The following is a 24,616-nucleotide window of genomic DNA, read 5'->3' as shown; positions in this document are numbered from 1 at the left end:
TTCAGATTGCAAAGAGGTCAATGAAAATGTCTGGAGTATGGGTCAATGTTGTTATTGTTTTGAATAGTCATTTCCCAACTGACTTTTCTTCCCTAAAGTTCACTATTTGGTGGTAAAATAAATTCAGATTTGATATACACAATGTGCATTTATGTGACAGTGTGTCAGGATTGCCAGGGTTCTGACAGGATGACGTTTATTTTTTCCTCAATTCGGTATAATGACACCAATTTAAAACCAATTTTAAAAAAAAGCTGAGAACACTGAGAGGTTTATATTTTTCAGCCAAAGAATTGTATATTTCTAGCAATGACTGATGTAATGAATATATTTATAGAGCACTTTCCACCAAGGTGGTGCGCGAACGAAACATAAATTACTTTGTATATGGCAGCAGAAAAAAGCAAAGGCTTAATACATTTGGATCATGATGTTTTATTGAAAAGGTACAGCAATGGAACTGAAATTAAGTAAGATACTGATTAACTTGTAGTGTGGGAGAGTTTTTGACAACAAGAGGTAAAGACTGATACTAGAAAAATGCATGGGGTTTTTCTGACACCAAAATGTTACTTTACACTCGATTCACGTCCAAAGATCATAGGTTATAAACAACAAGTTTCCACTTCAATACACAAAATATATCCTTATAAATTATATAAATGCATGAGTATTTTTTAAATACTCCTATCTGGCATTTACCTCATCTCCGTGTTACACTTATATTTGGCAAAAGGGGAGCTTAAATCATAGAACAGAGCAAATATACATTAATATTATGCACCATTTGAAGAAAATAGTGAGTCTGTAGTACACAGCAAACCAGATATTTAGGGGGTTGAAAACAAGCAGGGCAGAGATGAAGATCACAGAGGTAATAAAAATGCATGCAAAATAAAGAATAGGCTGGTGACTCTTAAAGCACAATGTGTCAAAAGGCCATTACATGTGACCTCCATGGTATTCAACAGTGGCACGTAAACACATGCACCATCAAATGAAATGCTGAATGTATATATCTGCTTTGGCTTTTGCATTATTTTATGACTTTCGATTTTGTCATTATGGTAGTGATGTTGAGGAATTTGTATTTCAAATATGTTTACAAGCTACTACAGCAACTACTGTCCCTTCTGAGTTTATCTCAAATTAAAATGGCTTCTCTTTCTGAAGCTTTTCATTTTAATGCACATGTTGTATTAGGTGTCAGCTTCCCATTGAAAAGATGAGTGCATAGTGAAGGCCATTGCAATTATATTTCAAGTAAAGTTCAAAGAATGGTTTTACCTATAATTCCTGGTATGTTCGTAGCCCGTAGCAAATCACATCACTTCTTTAATGCTCTCTACATTAAAACAAGAGATGCGCTAACTTATCTTCTGATATTTGCCCTGTTGACTGCCATCACTCACCAGTCAAAGTAACTGATGTCCAGTGATGCTTAGAGACAATGTTTATTTGTTGAAGTAATAGAAATCTATCCTTGTGTTTAATTTGCACTCACTCAAAGAAAATCTGATATGAGGTCAAACACTTTTAAATGCAGTTGCTGTGATTACTTAATGGTTTTCATGACCCAAAAGGTGTAAATGCACAAAATAAATTAATTAAAGAGAAAAAAACCTAAATTAGGTTATTGTGATGAACATCAGTATCAGCTGAAGTTTCACAATTGGTGCATCCCTGATTAAGACATAATATTTATTGTGCCCAGTTTCCAACCAGCCTAGATTTAAAGATACATTAGGTGGTCAGAAATGTCATGCGAGTCCACATAAGCCCATGTTCAACAAAAAGAGATGCAATGGGAGAATTAAAAAGGTTGTTTACAGTGAGAAAAACAGGAAGAGGTAAAGGGTGCTTAGTTCTTGCGGAAGCTGCATCCCCTCGTCAGGTGGTCAGTACAGATTAAAAGAAGCTAAAGGGACAAAGAGAAAGAGCAAGCTGTTAGTGGGGATGGCGAAGCAGAAACATGTACAAAAAGACTTGAAGTGCATCCAGCAGCAGAGAGAAATAGATTTGGTTAGAAAATACAAATTCAGGTGGTAAGATATGATTTTACAGTTTTCAAGCACTTCACCAAAGTATATAAAGATAAAGCCAAATGACATTATTTTGATTTTTTTTTAACAGTGAATACATATCAACATGTGCAAAAGTACTATTTGATTTGTCTATATTCTGTATGGATCACTTAAGATACAAATACATACAATGTGAAAAAGATTTTAAGAAAAAAAAATAGCTGTACATGTATACATATAAGCAAAGCAACAAGGCAAGAATTAGATTTGACAAGGTTAGGTTAGAGCAGTGGTGAAACAGGCTAAAAAAAAAAACTGTAGTTGCAGAGAGGGGAAGGATTAAGAGACCCGGAAGGATGGGGTCCACAAAGCCTCTGGTCACATTTGAGGTACTCAGTACCCAGAGGATGGCTCCTTAGCAAAGCTTGAGAGCTGAGGACCTACTCAGTGCAGAGCCAGGGATTACTGCAAAGGAAAGTGAATACACACAGACCAGTGAGCTGAAGACCAGGATGACCAAACAGCTTTGTTCATGTACTCTGATTCTGCCACCAGGTCGTACCAGAGGTATGAAAAAACATTGGATTACAAGTCAACCAACCTGAAAATATCGTTCAGAAAAGCTCTGTATGTGTGTCTTGAAATGGGGAGACATGAGCAAAAGTCTAACGTATGCAATTTTCATCCGATTCTGGATATTGTTTGCATGTTCAAGCTTTAACAAATACTTGTCATACACAATGATCATGGCAACAGTTAACTTATTTGGTAAAATGTTGGCATTTATTAACTTCATATATGGTTTCTTTTCTGTTTCAAACTGATACAAACAACACAGGTTCCTGTAAGGCAGTGGACATCATGATAAATGACTTGCAAATGTGCCTTCATAAAGAGTACAGAAAGAGAGCAAGAGAGAGAAAGAGAGATTTAAATTTAAGAAAACACATCAAAGTATAAAAAAGTGCAAATGTGGAAGCTAATACAAATATGCAGGTAACACATGACAATGAATGAGGTATGGGCGAAGAGGCAAAGAGATTAGGCTCACAACTTTCCATGCACAGTTAAACCGAAAGATCATCTGTTTAAGGACAAAAATACTCAACTAGAAATTAATACATTAATGGTCAAATTATTACTTGAGGGTTTCAAAGCATATGGCTGAGGTATTTGATTTATGGTATGTTTGACTCATTATCTTTAAAATGCCATATTATGCAATTTCTATGATAATGTAAAAGGTGTTGTACATGATGTGTAGTTTTAATCAAGAAGCAATTGTTTTTGGCAATTTCAAATAAAATACTGTGAATTAGTTGGAAGTAATTTTAAAATTAGGGTTAATATATTTAATCCAATGTGATAGATAAGGGGTATACTATTGGGTGGCTTTTATTTATTTATGAATGACTGTGTGCAGTCATTTATTTATATCGCTTCTTCACCCAGAGTTCTGACAACATATCAGTTTTTAAGTTTAGGGTAAAAAGAGAAATTAATTGAGTATGAAAAGGTAGAAAATGAAAGGTAGACAGCCCTTCTACTTAATTTCATATCCATTCAATAATTTCTGTCCTGTTTTCTCTTCAAATTTAGTAATGTGACATTTTTCTCATTTTTATATTAAAAGATTGTAAAAGTCTAGCTTGCTGTATTTTGACACTGTATTTAAAGAGGCTGCTGGCCAGTAAAAAAAACAATAAAATGAAAAAATAATCAGTCCAAATGTGCCACTATGTTGTCTGAAAGGCATAATGTGTGTAGCAAACTAGACAATGGGTTTTCACCTTTTCATCCCTTCTTTTGAGAGGAAGTAATCGATTGACAATTTTGGTCTCATTACAATGCATTGTATTTACAGATATACCAGTAAATCCCATTTCCTTAAACCAGAACATTTTTAATCCAAAGCCAATCATACCTTTCAAACACCCTGGTTAACATTGTCCTTGTGAATCAGTAACTGGAGAAATTGTAATTGTCATTACTGTGATTGTTTTTATATATCGAAATCTCAATGAATAGCAGCTAAGCTTCCTATTCATATGGCACCTGTAGGCACCATACATGTACACTTGGGTCCCAGTGTCTGATGTATGTTTCGGTTTAGCCCCAACATATTTCTGCCCATGTCAATTGTAGTCATGTGTGTTATTTTAAAAAAGCACACTCAGTCATGCAAAGACTCACATAATAGAAAACAAAAATGGAATGCATTATCTATGAATTTGCATAAAAAGACAAAGTGAACAATAGCTTGTTCAAAATCACATAATTAGATAAGCATCATTCAGCAAAAAAGTGGTATGTAAAAAGAGTCAAATAGAGCAATGCCCAGGGTCTTCCATAGAGCAGGGGGCATGTGGAAGGTTGGATTATGAGGGTTGGGTGAGGATGGAAGTAGGGAGGGGCACGGCAAAGGATGATGGGGTAGAAACTCATTCACAGCAGGATGGCCAGAAGGAACTTTTCTACAGGAATCCTTCTCTGGAAATAAGAGAGAAGGGCTGTTATTGCAGTCTTTAAGTTAAAATTCCAAGACAAACTGGTTAACATGTTAAATCACATTAACGTTCAAGACAATATGACATTTAGAAAAGAGCAAGCTTCTGAGCACATTTTAAGTTTACAGAGATGAGAGTGCATTTGCTCAACGGTTAGATATTTGCCGAACACACATCAAAAATGATAAATTTGGATTTTCTACCTATGCACCTTGAACATTGTGACTGGTTGTCATATAAGAGCTGTTTTCATCCTTTTTAGTAATGAGCTGCTTGAAGAACACATATGTCTACATTCAGTTCTATCCTCTGCAGAGGCTTGAGTCTACACACATCTCTCTCTCTCCCTCTCTATCTGGCTTTGTATTGCTGGACTGGGGGGAGTCAACAAAACATGTCATCTCCATAAACAGAGATGGTCCCTGAGGCTGATTGCTGTTGTGGTGTGACCAGATAGTCCAAGTTCAGCCTTGAATTGCTCTTTGTGCAAAGGCATAGCTTGGGAGGGAGAAAGGCCTGCCAACAAAAAGAAGACTGTTGTGGACTTAGAGAGACAGATGGGAAGCACATTAAATGGCTACACTAGGATCTAATGAACTGGCTGATTTCAAAGCTGGCACAAGGGGGATAAACATTTCCATCTCAAGGATATGATCGACACTGGTTTTTCTTGCGTCTGCAGCATTCTGCATTTATGTACAAATTTCTCAAACTGTAAAACAACGTTGACAGGCAAATCAATGAATTTTGACAGCTTAAAAGACATCAGAGTTGAATTTAGCATTGCCAAAATGTTAAAGATATCTGACACAATAGGAGAGGAAGTAGGTGTCATCTGCACACTGTACGTTCCAAGTCCAAAACTAGGTACAGCAGATGCAAATTAGTGGATGAATCATTAAATTGTAACTTAAAAAGGGGCCTTACCAGAGAAGGTGCCTCATGCAGCATGCAGCAAGTGAAGGAGGAATTAACTGGAAAATTTTATGGATGCAATGTAAGTGAAACATGCTCTCACAAGACAGATTCACATCTATACAACAAGTAGAGCTCAACAGTTGTGCTGCTTGGGTCAAATAAAAACATTGGTTTCATACTGAAGGTTAAATCAAGATTAACATCATTATCATCCTTAATTAGTTTTGATCAGTGGCTCACAGACAAAGCTAAAGATGTGCAATGGTTTTCTGGGCACAGAAAACCCTCCACTGTAAAGGGAATCGGTTAAAAGAGAAACAAAGCAAACAGGAATGTTTTCAGTATAAATTCATTCATTCCTAACAGGACAAAAGGTTCGACACACAACCAGTAGTTTTGCCAACTCTTAACCCCTTCAATACCGTAAAATCAAATCCAAATAAAAGTAGCAATAAGTTGTGTCTCCCTGTCTGAGGAAATATGAAGCATGAATGTTAAATATATGAATCAAATTGAATTCTGAACGTTATGCTGAAAGGTGGATAAAAAAAAATCAGCAAGTTTTGAGGACACGATCGGAAATACAGATTATTCAGAGGCAAAAAAACAGAACAATGACAGAACAGTTTGACTCATGACAAGCATATGATGGTTAATTTACAGTATTCAACGTTATGATTTGTGTTTTACTAAGACTATCAAAATCATTTGATTAAAATTTAGAACAGTCAAAGCTGGCCATTTTACCTTGTTTAATCCAATTTACCTTGTTAACAGAGAAAGAACACAAAAAGTAATTTGTTGAATTAAAAAAAAAAAACTAAAATTAAAATCTATCTGTACCATGTGTGCAAAAAGTGGAAAGAAATGAGTTTTTTTCTGGGTACTGAGATACAATTTAAGGGAGGAATAGGGTGAATGCTAAATCCTGAAGGCAGCAATAAAACATCTGGATGATATGGTGAATCTGTAAATGTGCAGGTTAATCCTGAAAGACCATTGCAAAAATGTACAGTCATATAAGGATTGCAGGACCAGAGCTTTATAATATTTCATAGAGGACGTCTCTCCCACCTGTGAGGTGACATAAGGACATGGAGAAAAGAGAACAATACTTACTTTTTCCTCTCTTTGTCCCTCTTGAGTGTGGTGGAGCCCCCTGCCTGCTGAGCTTGATTCTGCAAAAGTTCTGCAGCAGTCTTTTTCTGTTTGAACATGTTGAGCTCATCATCCAGGGCCTTCTTCTTTTCCTCCAGCTTCTTTTTCTCATCCTGGTGCAGCTTCTTCAATCGGTCAAACTTTTCATGCAGCTATAGGACATGACAGAGAAGATGAAGAGAAAAGAACTTAATGCACATGATGTTCCAGGAAGAGTCCATGGGACATGATGTCAGTGACATAATGATCCATACCTCTTTCTCTGCTTCTTTAAGCTCAGCCTCCTTCTCTTTAACCCTTTGCACAAACATTTGCCTCATTTCTTCTTCCTTCTTCTGCAGCTCACCCATGAACTCGTTCCTCTTCGCTTCATATGTCTCCTGCAGACTGCCCAAAAGACAGAGTAACAGAATAAAATAATGAGTTTGATCACCATGAACTGCCAAAAGCATTCTCACAGCTTTTCAGGTCCCAAATCCCAAAAAAGACATTCATGATCCTCAATCTTCACAATGTTTGCTCTAGCTCTAGCTTACAAATCATTTGGTCTTAACTAGCTCACCTTTTTAAATTATTTTACAGTCACCCCAACCAAGTTTTGTAACCACGTTAATGCCTACTAATTTAAGAAAAGTGGTTGAATCACCTGATTGTTTATTATCTTGTAACCAAAACAGGATATTTGTAATTATTATTGTAGCTTTCTTTTCTGAAAATCATATTGCAAACTCTCAGTCTGGATCTTTTCAGGGGCTCTTACAATACTACATACACAATTTAAAAATAACAGATTCCCACATCTGCAATGCATGACACCTCTCATAATTCAGTTCAGTTCAGAAAGAAGTAAATATGGTCAAATTAAACAGAACAGACAAAGTATAAAAGCAGTCAAGAGATAGAGAGTTATCTTGAGTCTCCTACCTGAAAGGTTTGCTGTCAGGATCTGTGTCCTTAAAGCCCATCTCCTCTAATTTGCAGCGCCGGTAAAGTTCATAATGGCGTGTGTGTGTCTGCTCTCGCAAATCTTCCATGTTCACTCTGATCAGCATTTCTCGCAGTTTGACAAAGTCACAGTGATTCTCATTTTCCACTGGTAAAGGAACATAATGACACAGGAAGGCTTTAACAAACATATATGACTCTAATTCATTTAATATGAATTATATAACTGACAATGTAAAACTGCAGGAAAAACAAGCAGCACAGAGCCATGCATACAAGTACACATATACTGAGTCATTTACAAAAAGTTAATTACAGCTAAGTATGTACGGTATATTTCTGTAATCATTGTTATTGTAATACTGAGAGCAATCTGCAGTCCCTGTCCAACAGAACAGTGCAAACTAGAACAGTGTTCATGTCCGGCAGCCGCTCAATTGATTTTGATAATTGACTGAGCTGAGTTCCACATTCCCACTTAGCATGTGATGCCATGTGAGAACACATGCATGCAAGTTCGCGATCTCGGGTAAACAAACCAAATATCCAATTAAGTCGGAAGGTTGAAATATTATGCATTGTGATCCCTTTTTTCAAAAAATTAATTTATAATTATTATTGTATGGTAATTGGAGCCATGAAAGTCCTCATGTATTTAACATTTTTACTGATTTCAGACTTAAACACAAAATTTAAAAAAAAAAATGTCTTTCAGTAATTTAACTTCAAATCTGTCATTTCATCAAAAGGTCTATTGAGCTGCAGTTATATGGGATTACATAATAAATTGTCAAATACTTTGTTGCAGTTGCTAGAATTCAAGAGCCATTCTGGGGTGGTAGATATAGCAGCCTTGGTGATAGGGAGCATGCATCCTTTTTTCTGTGCAGGAAGTGATCCAACCTTACCCTGTACTGTTCCCCAGGGGTACTGCCGGGCCTTGACCATCTTGTTCCCAATCTTAACTTCCTCTGTGCTACCCACCACGGCAAATGGCAAATGGCTCTGTGGAGCAGAAGAAAAGTCAAGAATTAGTATACAGCCATTCATGACATGTAAACCCAACAGATCTCCCTTACCTCTTGTCCTGAGAACTCGCCATCTTACCGCAAGAGTCATAATGAAAGTCAACTTCATTGACAATTAACAGTTCTAGACAAATACTTAAGCAGTTGAACAATTCCATTTACACCTCACATTAACATGGGCACAGAGAAGGCTTGACATTTTAATCCCAGTTGTCAATTGTGTTATCAACTTTACCATTTATAAAGTTTGTAATTAAATGAGAAGAGTGTCAAACAGTCTGTAGAAATCCAATGTGCACGCTGAGAGAAGAGGGCATCAGCTGCGAATAACTTCTTCTTAAACTTCCATCAGAATTGTAATCAAACCCTGCACATGTATAAGGATATCACTTTGAATATTTCTTAATTTCTTCATTATTTCTTCAATTTCTTCCAAGGTTAATACTTCCTAATTATGTGTTTATAAGTGCACCAGATAATGATAAATGTCTATCAAAAAAAATGTCACACTAGTTAAGATATATGTCCATATATCTACCACATCTGCTGACCTGTCCCTCATTGAAGTCTTTGAACATGTTCGGCCAAAATCTTTGCCAAGATGGATGTGTTGAATCCCTCAGTCTGCGTGGATTTAAAGCGTCTTTCATGGGGTCTGTGATGTCCAAGGCCTCACACTGACCGTCTGCTATGACGTGACATAATGCCATGATTTATTTGTACTTCTGCTCTATCAATAAGCAATTAACTAATCAGCTGCATAATGTAATGCAATGTGATACTCCTTTGTATGAAGTAGAAAGTGAAAGCAGTGGGCCCCATGCACACGCAGACACACAGACCAACACATGTTCACATTTACACAGAGCATAATTCTTGTAATATGGGTCCCAATAGAGGCAATCCTTATGTTGAGAATTGGGTTTCCGATACATTTTAAAATGTATGAACATTTGCCTTTTCATTCATGTAAAAATTTAAAGTAAGAAGCATCTCAAGACATTGAATGAATGCCACTTTTCTCATAAAATTACAACTGTAAGGGGTAACTTCATCATTGCCTCGTGTTAAACCCAGAACAAAAGTAGCCAACTGCCACATTCTAGGCCCACCTCCCTTTACTTTTGGTCAGAACTGTAAAGCAGAAAGACAGCCAAGTCTTACATTCATTGTTGAGTTGATCTCAGCCACAGACTCATCATCAGTGGGAAACTGGTAGATCTGCACTCCATTGCTCACCAGCTCGCTGGTAATTTTGATTTTGAACTTGGCCAGCTCGCTCTTGGAGATGGCATCTGACTTGGCAATGATGGGGATAATATTCACCTAAAATTGAGAAATAAAGATCTTGTGTCAGTTGGAACTATGACATGTAAATAATAATAAATCTCTGCAAATCAAGAATTTGTGCATAACAGGGCTAGGACAGAAAAATAGAAAATGCAGCATAGGGAGCAGCAATTCTTCACCTTGCAATTACTTGAAAGCTCTTTAGTCAATTGGTCCGAGTGACAATCCAATGATTTCAAGCTATCATGACCTAAATATCATAATATCATGCTATCATTAATATAATCAGATAGAAATACAGAGTGGACAGGTTAGGGCATTTTCTGAACTAACGAACACTATTGTGTCTTCTTTCAGCCATTCAGCTAATAAAATCTAGAATTATTTAATGCCAAATAGAGCTCTTTAGAGTCAACAGTCAGAACTACTTCAGGCCATGGGGACAACTCTGCTGTACTTTCTCCCAGTCTGGTAACGTATAAATTCCTCAAGGACAGTTCAGCTTTGGACTTTGAACATAACCGGACTCAACTCAAGACTACACTGATGTGTGTGTTTGCTGGAGGCCACAGCTGCTCTGGCAAACATTGAGCTGACTCAAGGATTTATGCAAATACAACTCTGAGGAAAGGATCACACATAAACTTGGCATCAGTCACTGAGAAGACAGCATTTCACAGCTGACCTACACCAACGCATTAAAAAGACAAGAGCCAACTAGAATTCAGGCAGATGGCCTGGAATAGTGTATGATCCATGACTAGAATGGATGGATGGCTCTAAAAGTCATGTCTCTGATGCAATTAAGTAAGACTATCCATGTTTATAGACAGAATTAAGTATCATTCTCCTAAAAAGTCACTATGTCCATCTCATATATCTAAATGCCTAAATCTAAATGTCTAAAACTAGCTCTTATACCTCAGACACCCCTTGTTAGTAACTCAAACGCAAACAAGAATTGATGGAGTTAATGGGACACTACCAGTAATGAAAGCGGGACTTATTTACCACCATCAGCAAATGTTAATTGAGAACTCACCTTGCTGTCAAGCTTTTTCATGGTGACCAAGTCCAGGGATTTGAGAGAGTGTCCAGTTGGAGCAATGAAGTACAGACAGGCATGTATGCGCGTATCATGGTAGCTATGTAGTGTGCGCTTAATTTTCAGCTCTTCTTGTAAATATGCTTCAAATTGAGCATCAATAAATTCCACAATGGACTTGTAGCTGTAAGACAGACAGAAACTGGGGACTCTCTCTTTCATGAATACACAAATTGAATTCCATCTGACCAATTTGGAATGTTAATGATCCGTATTTGTATAACCCGTAGAAGTTCCACTATCTAAAAATCATATTTAAATGACTGATTATATCATTGATTATATCAATGAGTTGCAAATGCTGTTGCAGCAAAGAAAAAATAGTTTGGTTAGAACAACCATTTCAAAATAATATACTGTATTTGGAAGGATACTAATAAAAACTCACTTCAAAAAGGCTGAGCAACAAAGGATAGATAAAACTGGCGGTGACACTTCTATACACCAAATTTTAGAATTAACCCCAACTGATTTACTGTCTCAAATAGCCACGCTTGGTTTTTATTATCTCACTATCAATCAATAGCACCTTGGGGTTTGGAAAAAAAATACATAGCTGTCCAGTCAGAAATAGAAAACATTACATGTGGCAATTAATGACTAAGAATAGTAACTTATGCAAAATGCAAAAAGGACTATTTTGTCAAGAACTACTTGATACTGAATAGAGGTTAAAACCTGAACACTTTTGGATTCTGAGAGCGACATTTGTCTGGGTGCTGATGTTAGGATTTCTGCTTCCAGGGGCAGAGAAATTTACACAAAGATAAGGAAAACTTTATTTAGAAATCCTTTGTTAAAGAATTAATCCATCTCTTCACTATGTGTGAAAGAATGCTGTACCTGTCTTCTTTATTGATCTGGTCTCCAAAGCCCACCGTGTTGACAACAGTGAGTTTAAGGCGGACATTACTCTCTTGCAATTCATAAGTGTTGGACTTGAGTGTCACTCCTGGCTGGTTGTGCTGGGTGGGCTCACCCTCGAACTTGGTGTTGAACAATGTATCCATCAAAGTAGACTTTCCAAGGCCTGTCTCACCTAGACAACAGTAAGAAAAAAACTATAATGGTGGAGTCTTACAAAATCACAATTATTGGGTCAAAGTTAAAAGATTAGGCTGACAGCTCCAGTGCATGCTAAAGTGTGGCCACTTATGAATAATCACCCAAAAAGTGTGATAATTACTGAAGTTTGAAGAAGTTCTGACATTTTCATCGGTTTCTGGTATGCAAAATGTGAGAAGCAGATTGTATTACATCTGCTGGCCTGTGTTCTTAAAAAAAGGACACAGCATGTGAAAAAAACTAAAAACAGTTCAAAACACCAAGGTCATAATTGATAGATTTAACTGCAAAAATTGTATAATATTAGATTATACTTCATTTTCAAAAGTAACTTATGTGTGACGGAGGGTCCCTTAGTTTTGAGAATGCCAAAGACTGCTTGACAGTCAGAGGTTTAATTTGATTACCGGTACATACAGAGTCTTTTAAAATGCAGTAAACATCCATCTTCACCTTGACATTATGGACAAATGATATTATCGTAGCTTGCATACATAATTTTAAAAGCACTGACATTTTTTAATTGCTATCAATCCAAAAGCTACTCTGACACTTTAATCCTTAAATGATGGTAGTATATAGTATATACAATGTAATTTTAATGACAATGTTTTTGTGAATCCCCAAATGCAAAAAAGTACAAGCACTAGTCAAGTAATATTCCTTGCAGCTAAATGAAGATGTATATGCTTCAAACAAAGCATCACTTTTGTTTGTTAACAAATGAAAAAGCAAGAATAGCTGCTTATTTGCAGCCCTATTCTGATATCCATTTACTGCTGGATGCAGTCAGATGACTCTGTTACAGAGCTCCCTCTGTAAGGATGTCTATTTTTATTCATCACAGGCTGACCTACAGCCCAAGTGTATTACTCCAGTTTGCAGAAAGTCTTACAATTTTCAAATAAGTCTATCAATTATCTGTGATTCAAAAGCAACAAAAGAAAAACTGTCATCTTATTTTCAAGGCCTGGTTACTAAGGACCACTCTACAATAGGCATTTTGTGCAAAGGAGGCCATAGGCCCATGTTGAATTGTCAAGACAGGTGGATATCATTCAAATTTTCAAAATCTATGACATGAAATTAGATCCGTCCCGACATCCCAAACTTCTTTTAACCCAAGCACAAAAAGGTATATTTATATTTGGATCTTAATAGGTTTACTTAAAAACAAATACTGTGAAAGTTTCCATGTTGTTTTTTTCTTCATAAGCACAATTCCTAAATATAAATACAACAGAATTTATTAGTTGAAGAAACATTAACAAAGTTTTTTTATGTAAACTATAATTAGAGCAAAAAAATGAGAACAAAATAATGGCATAGCATAATGAATTTGTGGGAGAAAAAACAAAACAAAACAAAATGTCCTCTCCGAATCCAGACCTATTCAGCATCATCAATTACCCAACAGGACTAATATAAGGATAATAGACTGAAGCAGATGTGATGTCTTTGACCTTACAAAAGATGGTAAGACATAATCAAGCTAGATATACTCACCAACACAAAGGATGTTAAAACAAAAGCCATGGTTGACAGACTTGTTGACCAGCTGGTCAGGCATACTGTCAAAGCCAACATGGCCTGCAAGAGGTACAGCACGAGCCCCTTCTCCCTGGAAACACACATTAAAAAACAATGAAGTAGTATATTTAAACAAGGGAGTATCCTAAAACCCGTATATTGCCCTAATTTCCCTTTTAAACATGATGCTCCATAAAGTGTACTTTATTACATCATGCATTTGAATCGCAAACCTCAGGTAATTAAAAAAAAAAAAACATGACATTAAATGATGCACACATTAATAACACTTGTATGGCTGAGTTCTTTTGCTTTGAGACATATTTCAGGTACAATGAGCAGACTTCCTGTTTCCTGGATGGTGACTTACGGCGCATAGTTGACTCATGTAAACCTCAACTTATAGCTACATATTGCTGATCATTCTAATACAGTAATTTAATGCAATAGTGGGAAAAAGTTTTAAGGGAATACTCTTTCTCATTTATTTTGAAATAGGAAAATATCATGATGTGTTGTCTCACTGATTTGGACATCAAAATTCTACATTTTCGGTTAATCACAAGTCCATTCTCTAATATTATACACTCATTTGTATGGAGTCTCTCCCTGGAGACGAGTGACACCCAAGACCTAATTGTCAAATCACTGTTGTGTTCTTGTGTGTGGGTGGGTAGCAAGTGGTTACCATCTCCTTCTCTCTGAATCCCATTTCTGAAGGGAAGATCTACATTGTGAAGTGTAGGAAAGCAAAGAATTTAGATTATATGGCAAAGCAACCAGCTAAACTACGGCCAACCAGCTATTATGTGGCTTTCCAATGTGGCCTCAGCTTGAGGAGAAAACATTCCATCTTAGGGTCAATTTAAAATAACCAGACAAGCGGGTGGTACTAGACAGTTGTGGATTGTTTGGATAGTTGAAATTGGGTTTAAACAGCTGAGTGAATGTTTGTTAAACTGAGCAGAAATGTCTTTGAACAAATATCCTTACTCTTCAGTTGCAAGTGCAACATTCCTGAAACGTTACCGTTACACTGATTGAGCCTCAAAAGCAAATCACACGGTGAGAACTTGCTATATTAAAAGGCTTTCTGAGTTCAGTGGCTTTCTTTTTCGAGCCACACTAAAATACACCAAAAGCGTAACACGTTTGCTGCAAAACACAGGCTTACATACTTGGACTTGGAGCATGATTTTTTTGTTTAAGTTTTTTTTTATTGTCCAAAAACCAGACGACGCCCGATTTAAGTTAACGGGACTTAACATCAAACAACATAACGGAAGTCAGCAGCTGAAATGGGGGCGTTCAGAATGAATGGCCTCTGGTTGCCGTATAATACGTTGTCGTTTTAACGTTATTTAATATAATGCATGATCGTCAGGCAGTCTTTGAACAACAAAAGAACAATGACCAAAACAAAAAAAAAAACAAAAAAAACAGCAAGCTACCTCAATTTTATATAATATAATACACGCTTACCCCTACAGGAAACCAAGGCGTTCACTCACAAAGATGAAATGGAATTATAGATTTGTCTTCATTAAAGCTAGAACTGCGTTTACGTGTAGAACGATAATTCTAGAATAATTGCAGAAGCAAAGTCGCAATTTATAAGACGCATATTTACAGGAGACTGTTTTTGAAGAATATTACGTTTACCACATTCACGGTTGGTAACCACCGAGCTAACCCCATTCCAAATTTTCCCTTGGATATTCTGACACCTAAAACACGTCGATATAAATGTTTAGACATTCCGAGCGGTGTGTATCGAGAGTCACAAATGCATCCTGAGTAAATCGAGCTTCTTACCGCTTGCCTTGCTATCTCAGTTGACGCCATAGCAGTTGCCGTTAGCCGGAGGATGAAACCTCTGCTGCTCTCTGTTAGCAAAGGAAACAGAGGCTTCGAGGTTACGTCGAGAGATGGTCCACGAGGACTGTACCACTGAAAACGATGTAATAGATATTTTTATCTGACATGACCCCACGATAAAATTACTTGTATGGAGTGCCTAAAGCCTAAAGTAACGTGCAACAGTATTTGTGCAAGATTCGCCGTGACTCATATTTTATATTTCTCATGAGCTGCTGTTGGAAAGGAAAGAGCATCCTCTGCTAACCCACCCCCGAGTTGCCTTTGTGGATGCGTCCGCTTTCCCTGGTGAATGAACGTGAAAAGGCAGGATTAAAATATAAACCTGTCAAGAAGCATTTTCATCATTTGCATGTGGCAATCTAAGAATGCATCTGCTTTCGTAAGCATGGTTAAAAAACACAAAAATAGACATAGAGACACATTTGCAGGTCACATAAGCAGTGAAGTGGGACTTCCGCTCGTTTTCAATAGAATAGGGCCAATAGAATACAAAAGTTCCTCAAGCGGGGAGGAGACAGTGCCAAGGCGGTAGAATAGTTGGTTGTTGTTGTTGTTATTTTAAAGACAGGAAAGGATAGTGAGCCTTATATCCATGGGGACTGAGGGTCAATTGTAGTTAAACTGACAGAAGATTTTAAGTATAACTTTTACAGCTGTCAACGCTGTAAAAGAACTGTACTTCAGTGAGGAGGTAATGCATCTCGCTGCATTTCGTCCCAATTTCCTTCAGACGTCACCCCAGAAGAAGAGGGTTTTTTATGTTTATACTGCAAGTGCAAATCCTTACTTCCACAATGCAACTTCTGTCGTTTTGTTAGTTTATTTTCATTCCACATCGGGTCTCAAAGCGAAAGCGCTGATCTCTGAGGGGCGACGCCCATTCAAAAACCACTGCGCCGCATTGACCAATGGGAAAAAAGCTAACAATTTAAAAAGGAGCCGGTAGAAGCCAAACCGCGTCTGGCTGATGGACTAGAGCTACCGACTGAAGTTAGCACGAAACGGTAATAACAACTACAGCGATAATAACATTTATCTTACGATGGTCTGAATCGATAAGTCTTGTTTGCGAACTTGAATGATACCCCTGCTGAGTTCGTAAAGTTATGGAAACATCGCTATGCCGACGTTTAGAGCAACTGGTGTTGATGTAGCTAGCGCTCAACAGTGCTCATATAACGCTAATCGTTTAATAAAATAAACGTTTGATAAAAGTCGGTATAGAAAATTATCTCTAAAAAATTAAACTTTCGTGTTAAACTGGGTCAAATTAATGCGAGTATATAAGTTTATAAAACGTGAGTTACTAACGTGATAAACAAACCGGAATACGGCTGAAGCGTCGCCCGGAATTGTGAATAACACAAGACTGTTCACTTCATGATCTGCACCCTTCGAACCATGATCTGATTTTATTTCCAAAGCATATAGTATGTACTGTCCCTCTGTCATTCCCGATCCCATCCATCCCTGTCTTCCCCAAAGAGAGCCTCAACATCATCATCTCTGCTACCTCCAGCTCTGCTTTCCTAGTCTGTTCCTCAATTCCACCATCTGTAACACAAAGTGCTTGCTTGCTTAAATTAATTTGAGTTTTAATGGAAAAATCCAAACCCTGCAGCTGGTAGCACACCTCCTTTTTAATTCAGTTGAATTACGGTTTATCCATATATTTGATACTTGGGTCTGTTTCTGAATTTAAGGGATAGCTTATCAATTGCCCACATTTTTTAATGTAAACACTAGGTGGTGTAGTTCAGCTGGCTGAAAATGGTGCGGTCACACCACTGACTGTATTATCCCTATCTGCTGGGTCCTAATTCTAAGTGTTTTTGAATTTCAGTCACCAGCTTCTCAGTCATTCTGAACCGATTCCAAACCATCTAAGTCAGCCTTTGTTCACAGATGTATTTGCAGGGATCCATGAGATGTAGAGACACAGTGTGATTGTCGCTACTATGCAGTGACATCATAACAGCTCAATCCTGCTTTAGTGTTGTGATTTGTTTATAGGTAATGTTGGTTTGTTTTCAGATACAATGGCCAACATAAACTTTGCTGATCGTGAAAATGCTTGCCTTAATCCAGCTGCACCCAAGATGAGGCAGAGGCTTCAATCTGCCCCTGGTATGGCATTCATGCCTTTTTCCCTGCTGTATGTACAAGTTCAGATTCCTTTTTTTTTTTTATTTTATTTTTTTATAAATAATCCTATCACTACCCCCACCAGCAATGACCAAAACTACTCCCCTTCCATCTGGGCGTAAGGCTTTCGGAACAGTTAACCAAAAAGTATCTACCCCTGCAGTCAATGTGCAAGATAAGAAACTCTTAAAGCCACAGGTGAGGGTTTGTTATATGGAAACAACATTTGTGACGCTGAACCCCTTAAACTGTACATGTTGTAATAAAACCTTTTCCTTACAGGAAACCAAAGTCAAAAGTTTTCCTCAAAAGCAAGTGGAGAAATATCCAGAAATTGAAAAGTTCATTCCTTATGATCCACTAGGTATTGAGAGCCCTTTAATCATTCATTATTGGAGAGTATTTTTTCTACATCATACCAGTCATAAAAATAGTTAACATTTTCAAATCTCTTCTCAGAGTTTGAGAAGTATGGCGTGCCTGAAGATTTGATTCCTCTCAGCTGTCTTGCTCTTCCTGGTCTTGCTAGCTTACCTAGAGCTCCACATCCCTCTCAGGAAGACTCAGACATGTTAATTCCACTCCAGAACATGTCACCGCTAAAACTACCAGAGAGTTCAGGTATGGAAACTTTTTAAATCCGCATAATTCTTTAGGAGTATCCTCACAAGCTTTAAGTCCATCTAGTGCTGATACAAATGTTGTATTCGGGTTTTATAAACAGGTTTTGCTTTCAATATGGGTTCCTGCGTATCAGAACCATCAGCGGTGGTGTTGAACCATCAGCTCGCCGCTACAGACACTATATATTTTTTTTACTTTTTTATATTTCACAGTTTATCTCTTTTCCTCTCCGAACTACAGTGAAACTTGACATGTAAAAGAGGCGGCATAAGACATTCATGTGTTCTGACATTGTTAAGTCTGTTTCGGATCAGCTGTTTTGCTTGGTCACTGATATGATTGGGAAACATTAACCTTTCCTGCCTGATCTGTAGTCACAGCATGTGTTTGACCAGACATAGAATTTTCAGTGTGTGAAACTAGAAGTAAGACTGTACTGCCAATATTTACTCAGGGGTTGTTTGTGACAAAACCCTCCCAATAAAGACCGTTGTCCTCTAGCAGCTGTGCATTCTCCTATTGGACAGAGTTAACTGTGATTAATCTCTTTCAGATTACCGATGCTCAGAGCTAGATGACTTTCTTCAAACTCTTGATCAACTGACCATTGAGCTACCCCCAGAGGCTGACTAAGTCTTCATTTACTTCTGCTTTTTGTGCCATATTCTTTATATTCAACTAATGTTTTTAATCATTTTGTTTAACCATATGTGAGCAATCTAAATTCTAATAAACATCTCTGAAGGGTTGGAAACTACACTATCACTTCCTGATTTTGAGTTGTCAGTGGTCACGTGATGAGTTCTCGCCACTGGTTCTGCTTCAGATTGAAATGAACTTTGTTCTCAGTTCCTATTTAAAGGGAATAGCGTCGCAACGTACCTGTACGCGTAGAGAACTTGAATCCGCTGTCCTGAGCCCTGTCTGTTTTCAAGCTGTCACATGAAGAATGTTAACTGCACAGAAAAAAAGATTAACGGAGTGTCGAGACTGTTCGGACACCAAGCAGGTGAGAACGCAAGCGAATATCGTCATCTATTAAAGCAATTGTAGGTGTCACCGATTAGACGGGTTTGAAATCCAAAATTGCGGTCTCGTTTCATTTGACTTAGACATTACTGCCTCCACCCTCTGTACAGGGAGGGAGGCCACTAAATATTTAATATCCACGGGGTGTTGTCCGAAGTAAAGGAAGTAGCCGAGAACGCAGCAACATGCATGCAGATGGATCGGATGATGCTGGATCTGATCCAGCTGCCAGCTATCTCGACTCCCACTGCGGGGGGACATCCAGACAAGTACCCGTTGTGGAGAGACTCTCCAAGTATGGCATGCAGGTCATGCCCAGTCCTTTCCAGCGTAGGTTGCGGCTGCAGGAGCGGTCACTTTCTGGTGGCCGCGCATCTGACGCTCCCAACTCACCGGCTACGGAGAGAGCCTCGGGCATGCGTAAAAAATATTTGAAAGATTTGCTTTTTCGCAATTCTACGAGCAGCGGACTTGGCAGTGTATTGACCTATCAAAGCCCGAAAGTGTCTCCCCCTGAGCAGGACGCGCGCTGCGCAATGTATCCGATGGAGCACGCATGGATGCTGTCCGCCGTGGATGGAAACTACGACACCTTGCTAGAATTCATCACTCAGGACCCGAACCTGCTCACCAAGAGGGATTTCATCAGCGGCTACTCTGTTCTCCATTGGGTAGCCAAGGGGGGGCGAGATGACACATTACTCGAACTTTTGCGCTACGCAGAAAAGGCGCGGATCCCGGTGAACGTGGACGTGCGGGGCAGCGGCGGGCTCACCCCGCTGCACATCGCCAGCATGCACAGCCACTACATGGTCGTCAAGCTGCTGGTCGGAGCCTTCGGGGCGAGCGTCGACGCCATGGACTACAACGGGAAGAGGGCCTGGCAGTATCTGCGGGGAGACGCCCCGCCGGAGATGAGGGAACTGCTGGGGACCTGGGATGACGAGCACTGCTCCGGACGGGCGGGGAACGCGAATTGTAACTGTAACAACATCGCCGTCTCAGTGGTGGATAAAAACGACGAATTGGATGCAGAGAAAGAATTTCACTTCTCTGATCGGACAAAGAGAGGCAGCTGGAGATTCGGGTCTCTTAAAAAGCTACTGCCTTCCTTTCATTTTCTCTCAAAGAATGACTGATTTCTTCATCAGCCGTTAGTTTATACTTAGCTTTCCTATGTAAATCCTCCCCTTTCAACATTTCAGTTCTGCTTTTGACAGCTACAATATTTTAAGGTCACTGCTGACATGACTGTCCCAGCTGTTGGAGCTCTGTTACTATCACTTTTGGTTTGTTAATATCACGGTTATATTTGGTTCAATCACACAGTATAAGGCAACAACTACAGCAGTAGCCAGTTAGTTTGTTTGATCACAGATCTTTTATTGTCAAACATGAGCACAACCAAAGTATCTGTACAAAACTGCTGCTCCAGATGACATTGCTCCCTCCACAGGTCAGGCCCAGCAGCTGGAAGGGCTGGTATGTATGGGATAGAGGGTGCTGGGATCCACAGCCTCTCATTTACAGGCCAAGTTTTGTCCTCCTCCAGTGTCTCCTCTTTGAGTTGTACCTTAAGTGAAATAAATTCAGTGAGTCAGAGAAGTCTTTTACACATGTGACCTGGTTATCCTCAGCTTAAAATGAGATTCAACTTAAAATGAAGTTGTTGAAGAGACATAAACCCAGGTAGTAGGTCATGCTTTAATTTCAATATAAATTTCTTCAAAACTCAAGACTTTGAGGTACTCAAATTCGTAGAATGCTGTGTGTTGCTTAAAATGCAATGTTATATAACATATTGTTTTCCTTCGGTAAACAGGACCCTCTGCTGCGTAAACATGACTCAATCCATGACAATGGATAAATTGAAACGGCATTCTCCGATGAAAAACATGACCATTGGCAGCTTTCTCAAGAGTTGTGTGGAAACTTGAGTCTCAAAATCATATTGTTCAAAGCAGAGTAAGCAGTAGGACATTCTTGAAAAATCTAATTTTTTTTTATTTTAATTCCTGTCCTACCATGTAGGGACAGAAAAGTCATTTGACAAAGATGAGATTACAGGTGTACCTTTTGCCATTTGTTCTGACTAAACACCACTGACTTTGTTAAAGATGTCTAATCAGGATAAATACTGATCTTATCTACTATGGAAAGGATTTTGGAAAAGATTTCTGCATACATGTCAAACGAAATGGAGTTAACACCTGACTGGTATCTAGTGCTCTTAAGCTCAGCTGTTTGGAGTCTTTGGACAGTTGTTGAGAACAACAGGTATTCAAAAAGACAAACTTTCATTACAAGAGTAATTGTTCTAAGAGTTTTGCATTGAGCACACAAGATGAGTCAAATGTCTACTTTGCGATTGTCTCAACTGCTTAGTTCAGGAAGCCTTCACTAAAATCAGTGTTATTTCAAAAGCCCCCCTCCAAAAATTTAATGATGCCCTGTGCTATTTTTCACATCTTAACTGAATGATGGCTCAAAAATGATAGAATAGGGGTGTTGACAGCAGCAAAGTGCATCTGGCTGCTGCTTTTGAGCCATAGCAGCGCAAAAGACTTGCAGATCAGCAGTTTGTGGGCTTTTTAACTTCAATTGTTTACCCAACAGTTGGTTTGGATTTTTTCAAGATAATAGGGCAATACTGTTCTTATCTTGTCCACATGTGCTGTGAAAAAACAAAACTACAACTGTGTGAGTTTTACTGCAATATCTCAGATCGTTAATTTAAAGAAATTCTGGCTGTGTTTAACTCGACTGATAATGCAGGACCATGTGGCTAGTTTTCATTGTAAGGTAGAAAATAAGGCAGGTGTAACAATGTCTCATGTTTCAATATAAAACACCACTTGCAACACTTATAATTCCATACAAACAAATTTGTTGAGGGTTTTTGAAATCAGCTATCACCAAGTGGTATTGTGACAGAATAACGAGCAATCACTGCAGTTTGTCTAGTTCACGAAAAACAATACATACCAAACAAAAAAAATCTGCTAAGCAAATTAGCCACTTTTAGGGAAGTTAATCAGCTGCATTGCTCAACTGAGCTACAGATGTGTCTCAACTACACAGCTTCCTCTGCACCAAAACAGTGAGCAGGAGTAAGAGCTCTGTAGCAGAAAAATACTCTTAGCAGGGTTAATGACAGCAATCCACTTCATGGGAGGGCTGCAATTGCAGACCTGCTGTACATTACTTAAACCCCATCCACACCCTCTCTATTTAGCCCAAGGAGATCAATAGAATGATAGGTACTAAAGACCTGATTTCTCTTCAGTTGAGTTCTCAATTAAGAGCTATCCAAAAATAGGTGTATCTTAAGATAAATTGCCTCCCCAACAAAAAGGACTAATTAATTAAAAAGGACATTCTATGACAGGCATTCAACAGTTGATTTTACTAGTGATTTAGAGTAAAACACTTTTAATATCAATTTAATATGATTGTTTCTTTTGCAATGAAAATTCTTCATGAATGTAGTTTTGTGAAGACAACATTGCTGATCATGAATTGACAACACCAGGTAAGAAAATAAGAAAAAGATGTAGAAAAGCAGACTGAAGTTAACATAAGGCACTTAACTAGTGCTTCTGCCCCTTCAGAACTGAAAAAGTAACAATATTGCATGTCAATTTATGGAAATTTGACATTGCCTCGTATCACCCATTTAAAACACTGTTTCAAAGAAAATCATATCATAAATTCAAAGAAAAATTTTTCTTGCATAGATTGCTCATTTTGTGCTCTATTAGTAAGTATGAGGCATGACATGTCATGTAAGAGATTGATGGACGTACTGAGAGAATATGAAGGTAGTTGGTGTGAAAAGAGGATACAGAGAAAAGGGTTAGATGGAGAATGTTGAGTCGCTGTGGCGACACCTGAAGGGAAAAGCCGAAAGGAGCAGACACGACATGTAGACATAGAGCAGATGTACACATCATTTTCTAGGGGACAGTAACTCCAAGCGTCCGACTAAGAACGTAAATATAAAACAGAAACCTGATTTTGTTGCCAGTCTTCATTCTGATCCACTGAGGAATTGGCCTGTTCTGTTTCTGCTTCTTAGCGAGGAAGCGCTTGATCCTGAAAGTCTTGTGGGACGACTGTGACCAAAATGAGAAACGAACAAAACGTGATATAAATGTTTATACAGAAACGGTTACAAATCCTATGTTTCCACATGTTTATGTTAACATAACAGCGCCGCTAGTCCACCTCGAAAGACATAAGCTAGCATGCGAAAGGGTGAGACTCGGCTACCGGCTAGCATCGCGAAACAACCAATTTTTACGATATATTTTATCTTTAGTAGTGATATATCATTAAGTATGTTTAGAGTGAGGTATTTACGAGTCACCCTTGTCTGCTTTTTCTCGTTAATATTGGTTACTTTCAAGGATGTTAAAGGATTTTATATTTACCATTTTGTCCACAGTCCTTTCCCCACTATGGCGGTAGTAGAAGAGAAAGAAAGCGGTGACGAAACTTGGTTTATCCAATAAGCGCGCAGTAAACTAGAACTTCATTCTCTCGACAGTGACGCCTACTGGCTACTTCTAAATCGCACCTTCCTGGAAAGGTCAGTACTGTTACAGGAGTGTTATTCGAATATTACTGAATTTTTCTCTGTCTTGGCGATCATTATTATTTATTTTAGAAAAGTATTTTTTCGTTATATTTATACATACAGTACATCAGCCGCAAAATGTGTCGTCTGGATAACCCAACATGGATGAATCACGAGTCGAGGGCAGCCACTAATCAAGGGAGCAGTTACGGGTTCAAGTTTTGGCTCAATAGTACTTAGGACAAGCCAGGAGCTCAGGAATCAGACTAGGAACTTTCTGTTTCAACACAACCCTGTTACAACTAAAGCTTCACTGCTTCTATTTTCACATAATTTTCTATACTTTTTTTTCACAGCAGAAAAGTGATGCATTTGTATCCTGAAGAAAATTGATTGTATAACTTTCTAATTTCTTAAGGGTTTTATATAATGCTGATTCATAGTTTTCAAAATATTTTTCGTGATTTTGTTGGGTTTTTTTTTTTTTTTTGTCCAGAAGCCACCAAATAAATTTTTATCATGCTGAAAAACAAATATGGCTACAAGGAGTAGAGATCAAGAAGTTGGAGGATTTCAGGTACTTGGGAGTTGACAGTCCAGAGCAACGGAGAGAGTGGAAAAGAGGTGAAGAGACAGGTTATAGCACGTTGGAATGGGTAAAGTGTCAGGGGTACTATGCAATAGAAGACTATCAGCCAGAATGAATAGCAAGGAGTACAGGACATTGTTGGGATCAGGAATGAGTCTATCTGTGGAACAACATGTTGAATGTTTTGGAGAGAAGGTCA

At 38.3% G+C, this 24,616-nt stretch overlaps 4 protein-coding genes across 10 annotated transcripts; 2 read left to right on the top strand and 2 right to left on the bottom strand.

Moving 5' to 3' along the window:
* Positions 1 to 422: 422 nt before the first annotated feature.
* On the bottom strand, positions 423 to 19,211 carry septin6 (septin 6). 6 transcript variants are annotated; one of them, XM_086157706.1, is made up of 11 exons: positions 15,386 to 15,475; positions 13,547 to 13,661; positions 11,819 to 12,014; positions 10,913 to 11,099; positions 9,745 to 9,906; positions 8,461 to 8,557; positions 7,532 to 7,700; positions 6,862 to 6,994; positions 6,569 to 6,759; positions 5,459 to 5,505; positions 423 to 1,918 (listed from the first exon to the last, which is right to left on the bottom strand). In XM_086157706.1, the coding sequence occupies exons 1-10, from the start codon at positions 15,413 to 15,415 to the stop codon at positions 5,502 to 5,504; spliced, it is 1,284 nt and encodes a 427-aa protein (XP_086013832.1). In that variant the 5' UTR covers positions 15,416 to 15,475; the 3' UTR covers positions 423 to 1,918; positions 5,459 to 5,501. The 6 variants fall into 6 exon arrangements, with proteins under 6 accessions (XP_086013832.1, XP_086013830.1, XP_086013827.1 ...); XM_086157701.1 differs by lacking the exons at positions 423 to 1,918; positions 5,459 to 5,505 and adding exons at positions 1,927 to 2,489; positions 19,103 to 19,211 and having other exon boundaries at positions 15,386 to 15,456; XM_086157705.1 differs by lacking the exon at positions 423 to 1,918 and adding an exon at positions 2,789 to 4,514.
* Positions 16,055 to 19,031, top strand: pttg1 (PTTG1 regulator of sister chromatid separation, securin). 2 transcript variants are annotated; one of them, XM_086157709.1, is made up of 6 exons: positions 16,055 to 16,142; positions 17,486 to 17,578; positions 17,682 to 17,794; positions 17,879 to 17,960; positions 18,056 to 18,217; positions 18,774 to 19,031. In XM_086157709.1, exons 2-6 carry the CDS (start codon positions 17,491 to 17,493, stop codon positions 18,851 to 18,853), a joined length of 525 nt encoding a protein of 174 aa, XP_086013835.1. In that variant the 5' UTR covers positions 16,055 to 16,142; positions 17,486 to 17,490; the 3' UTR covers positions 18,854 to 19,031. The 2 variants fall into 2 exon arrangements, with proteins under 2 accessions (XP_086013835.1, XP_086013834.1); XM_086157708.1 differs by lacking the exon at positions 16,055 to 16,142 and adding an exon at positions 16,406 to 16,455.
* Positions 19,091 to 20,617, top strand: sowahd (sosondowah ankyrin repeat domain family d). The gene is made up of 2 exons (XM_086157707.1): positions 19,091 to 19,229; positions 19,360 to 20,617. Exon 2 carries the CDS (start codon positions 19,435 to 19,437, stop codon positions 20,386 to 20,388), a length of 954 nt encoding a protein of 317 aa, XP_086013833.1. The 5' UTR covers positions 19,091 to 19,229; positions 19,360 to 19,434; the 3' UTR covers positions 20,389 to 20,617.
* On the bottom strand, positions 20,611 to 23,760 carry rpl39 (ribosomal protein L39). The gene is made up of 3 exons (XM_086157710.1): positions 23,683 to 23,760; positions 23,261 to 23,364; positions 20,611 to 20,822 (listed from the first exon to the last, which is right to left on the bottom strand). The coding sequence occupies exons 1-3, from the start codon at positions 23,683 to 23,685 to the stop codon at positions 20,774 to 20,776; spliced, it is 156 nt and encodes a 51-aa protein (XP_086013836.1). The 5' UTR covers positions 23,686 to 23,760; the 3' UTR covers positions 20,611 to 20,773.
* Positions 23,761 to 24,616: the final 856 nt, after the last annotated feature.

Source organism: Fistularia commersonii, chromosome 13 (genome assembly GCF_037954325.1).
Source record: "Fistularia commersonii isolate RoL2024-O1a breed Wild chromosome 13, RoL_Fcom_v1.0, whole genome shotgun sequence".
Classification (NCBI taxonomy): domain Eukaryota; kingdom Metazoa; phylum Chordata; class Actinopteri; order Syngnathiformes; family Fistulariidae; genus Fistularia; species Fistularia commersonii.
Note: the sequence above shows the minus strand (reverse complement) of the source record. Positions and strands in the feature narration are given on the sequence as shown.

Excerpts from the sequence above, each read along its gene's own strand:
- septin6 (XM_086157701.1), bottom strand. The coding sequence starts at position 15,415 with ATGGCGTCAACTGAGATAGCAAGGCAAGCG. Across the intron at positions 11,100-11,818 it reads CAGATCAATAAAGAAGACAG|CTACAAGTCCATTGTGGAAT; the intron begins GTACAGCATTCT and ends TCTGTCTTACAG. Across the intron at positions 6,760-6,861 it reads TTAAAGAAGCAGAGAAAGAG|CTGCATGAAAAGTTTGACCG; the intron begins GTATGGATCATT and ends CATGTCCTATAG.
- pttg1 (XM_086157709.1), top strand. The coding sequence starts at position 17,491 with ATGGCCAACATAAACTTTGCTGATCGTGAAAATGCTTGCCTTAATCCA. Across the intron at positions 17,795-17,878 it reads AGAAACTCTTAAAGCCACAG|GAAACCAAAGTCAAAAGTTT; the intron begins GTGAGGGTTTGT and ends TTTTCCTTACAG. Across the intron at positions 18,218-18,773 it reads AAAACTACCAGAGAGTTCAG|ATTACCGATGCTCAGAGCTA; the intron begins GTATGGAAACTT and ends AATCTCTTTCAG.
- sowahd (XM_086157707.1), top strand. The coding sequence starts at position 19,435 with ATGCATGCAGATGGATCGGATGATGCTGGATCTGATCCAGCTGCCAGC.
- rpl39 (XM_086157710.1), bottom strand. Across the intron at positions 20,823-23,260 it reads AAGACTGGCAACAAAATCAG|GTACAACTCAAAGAGGAGAC; the intron begins GTTTCTGTTTTA and ends ATTTCACTTAAG.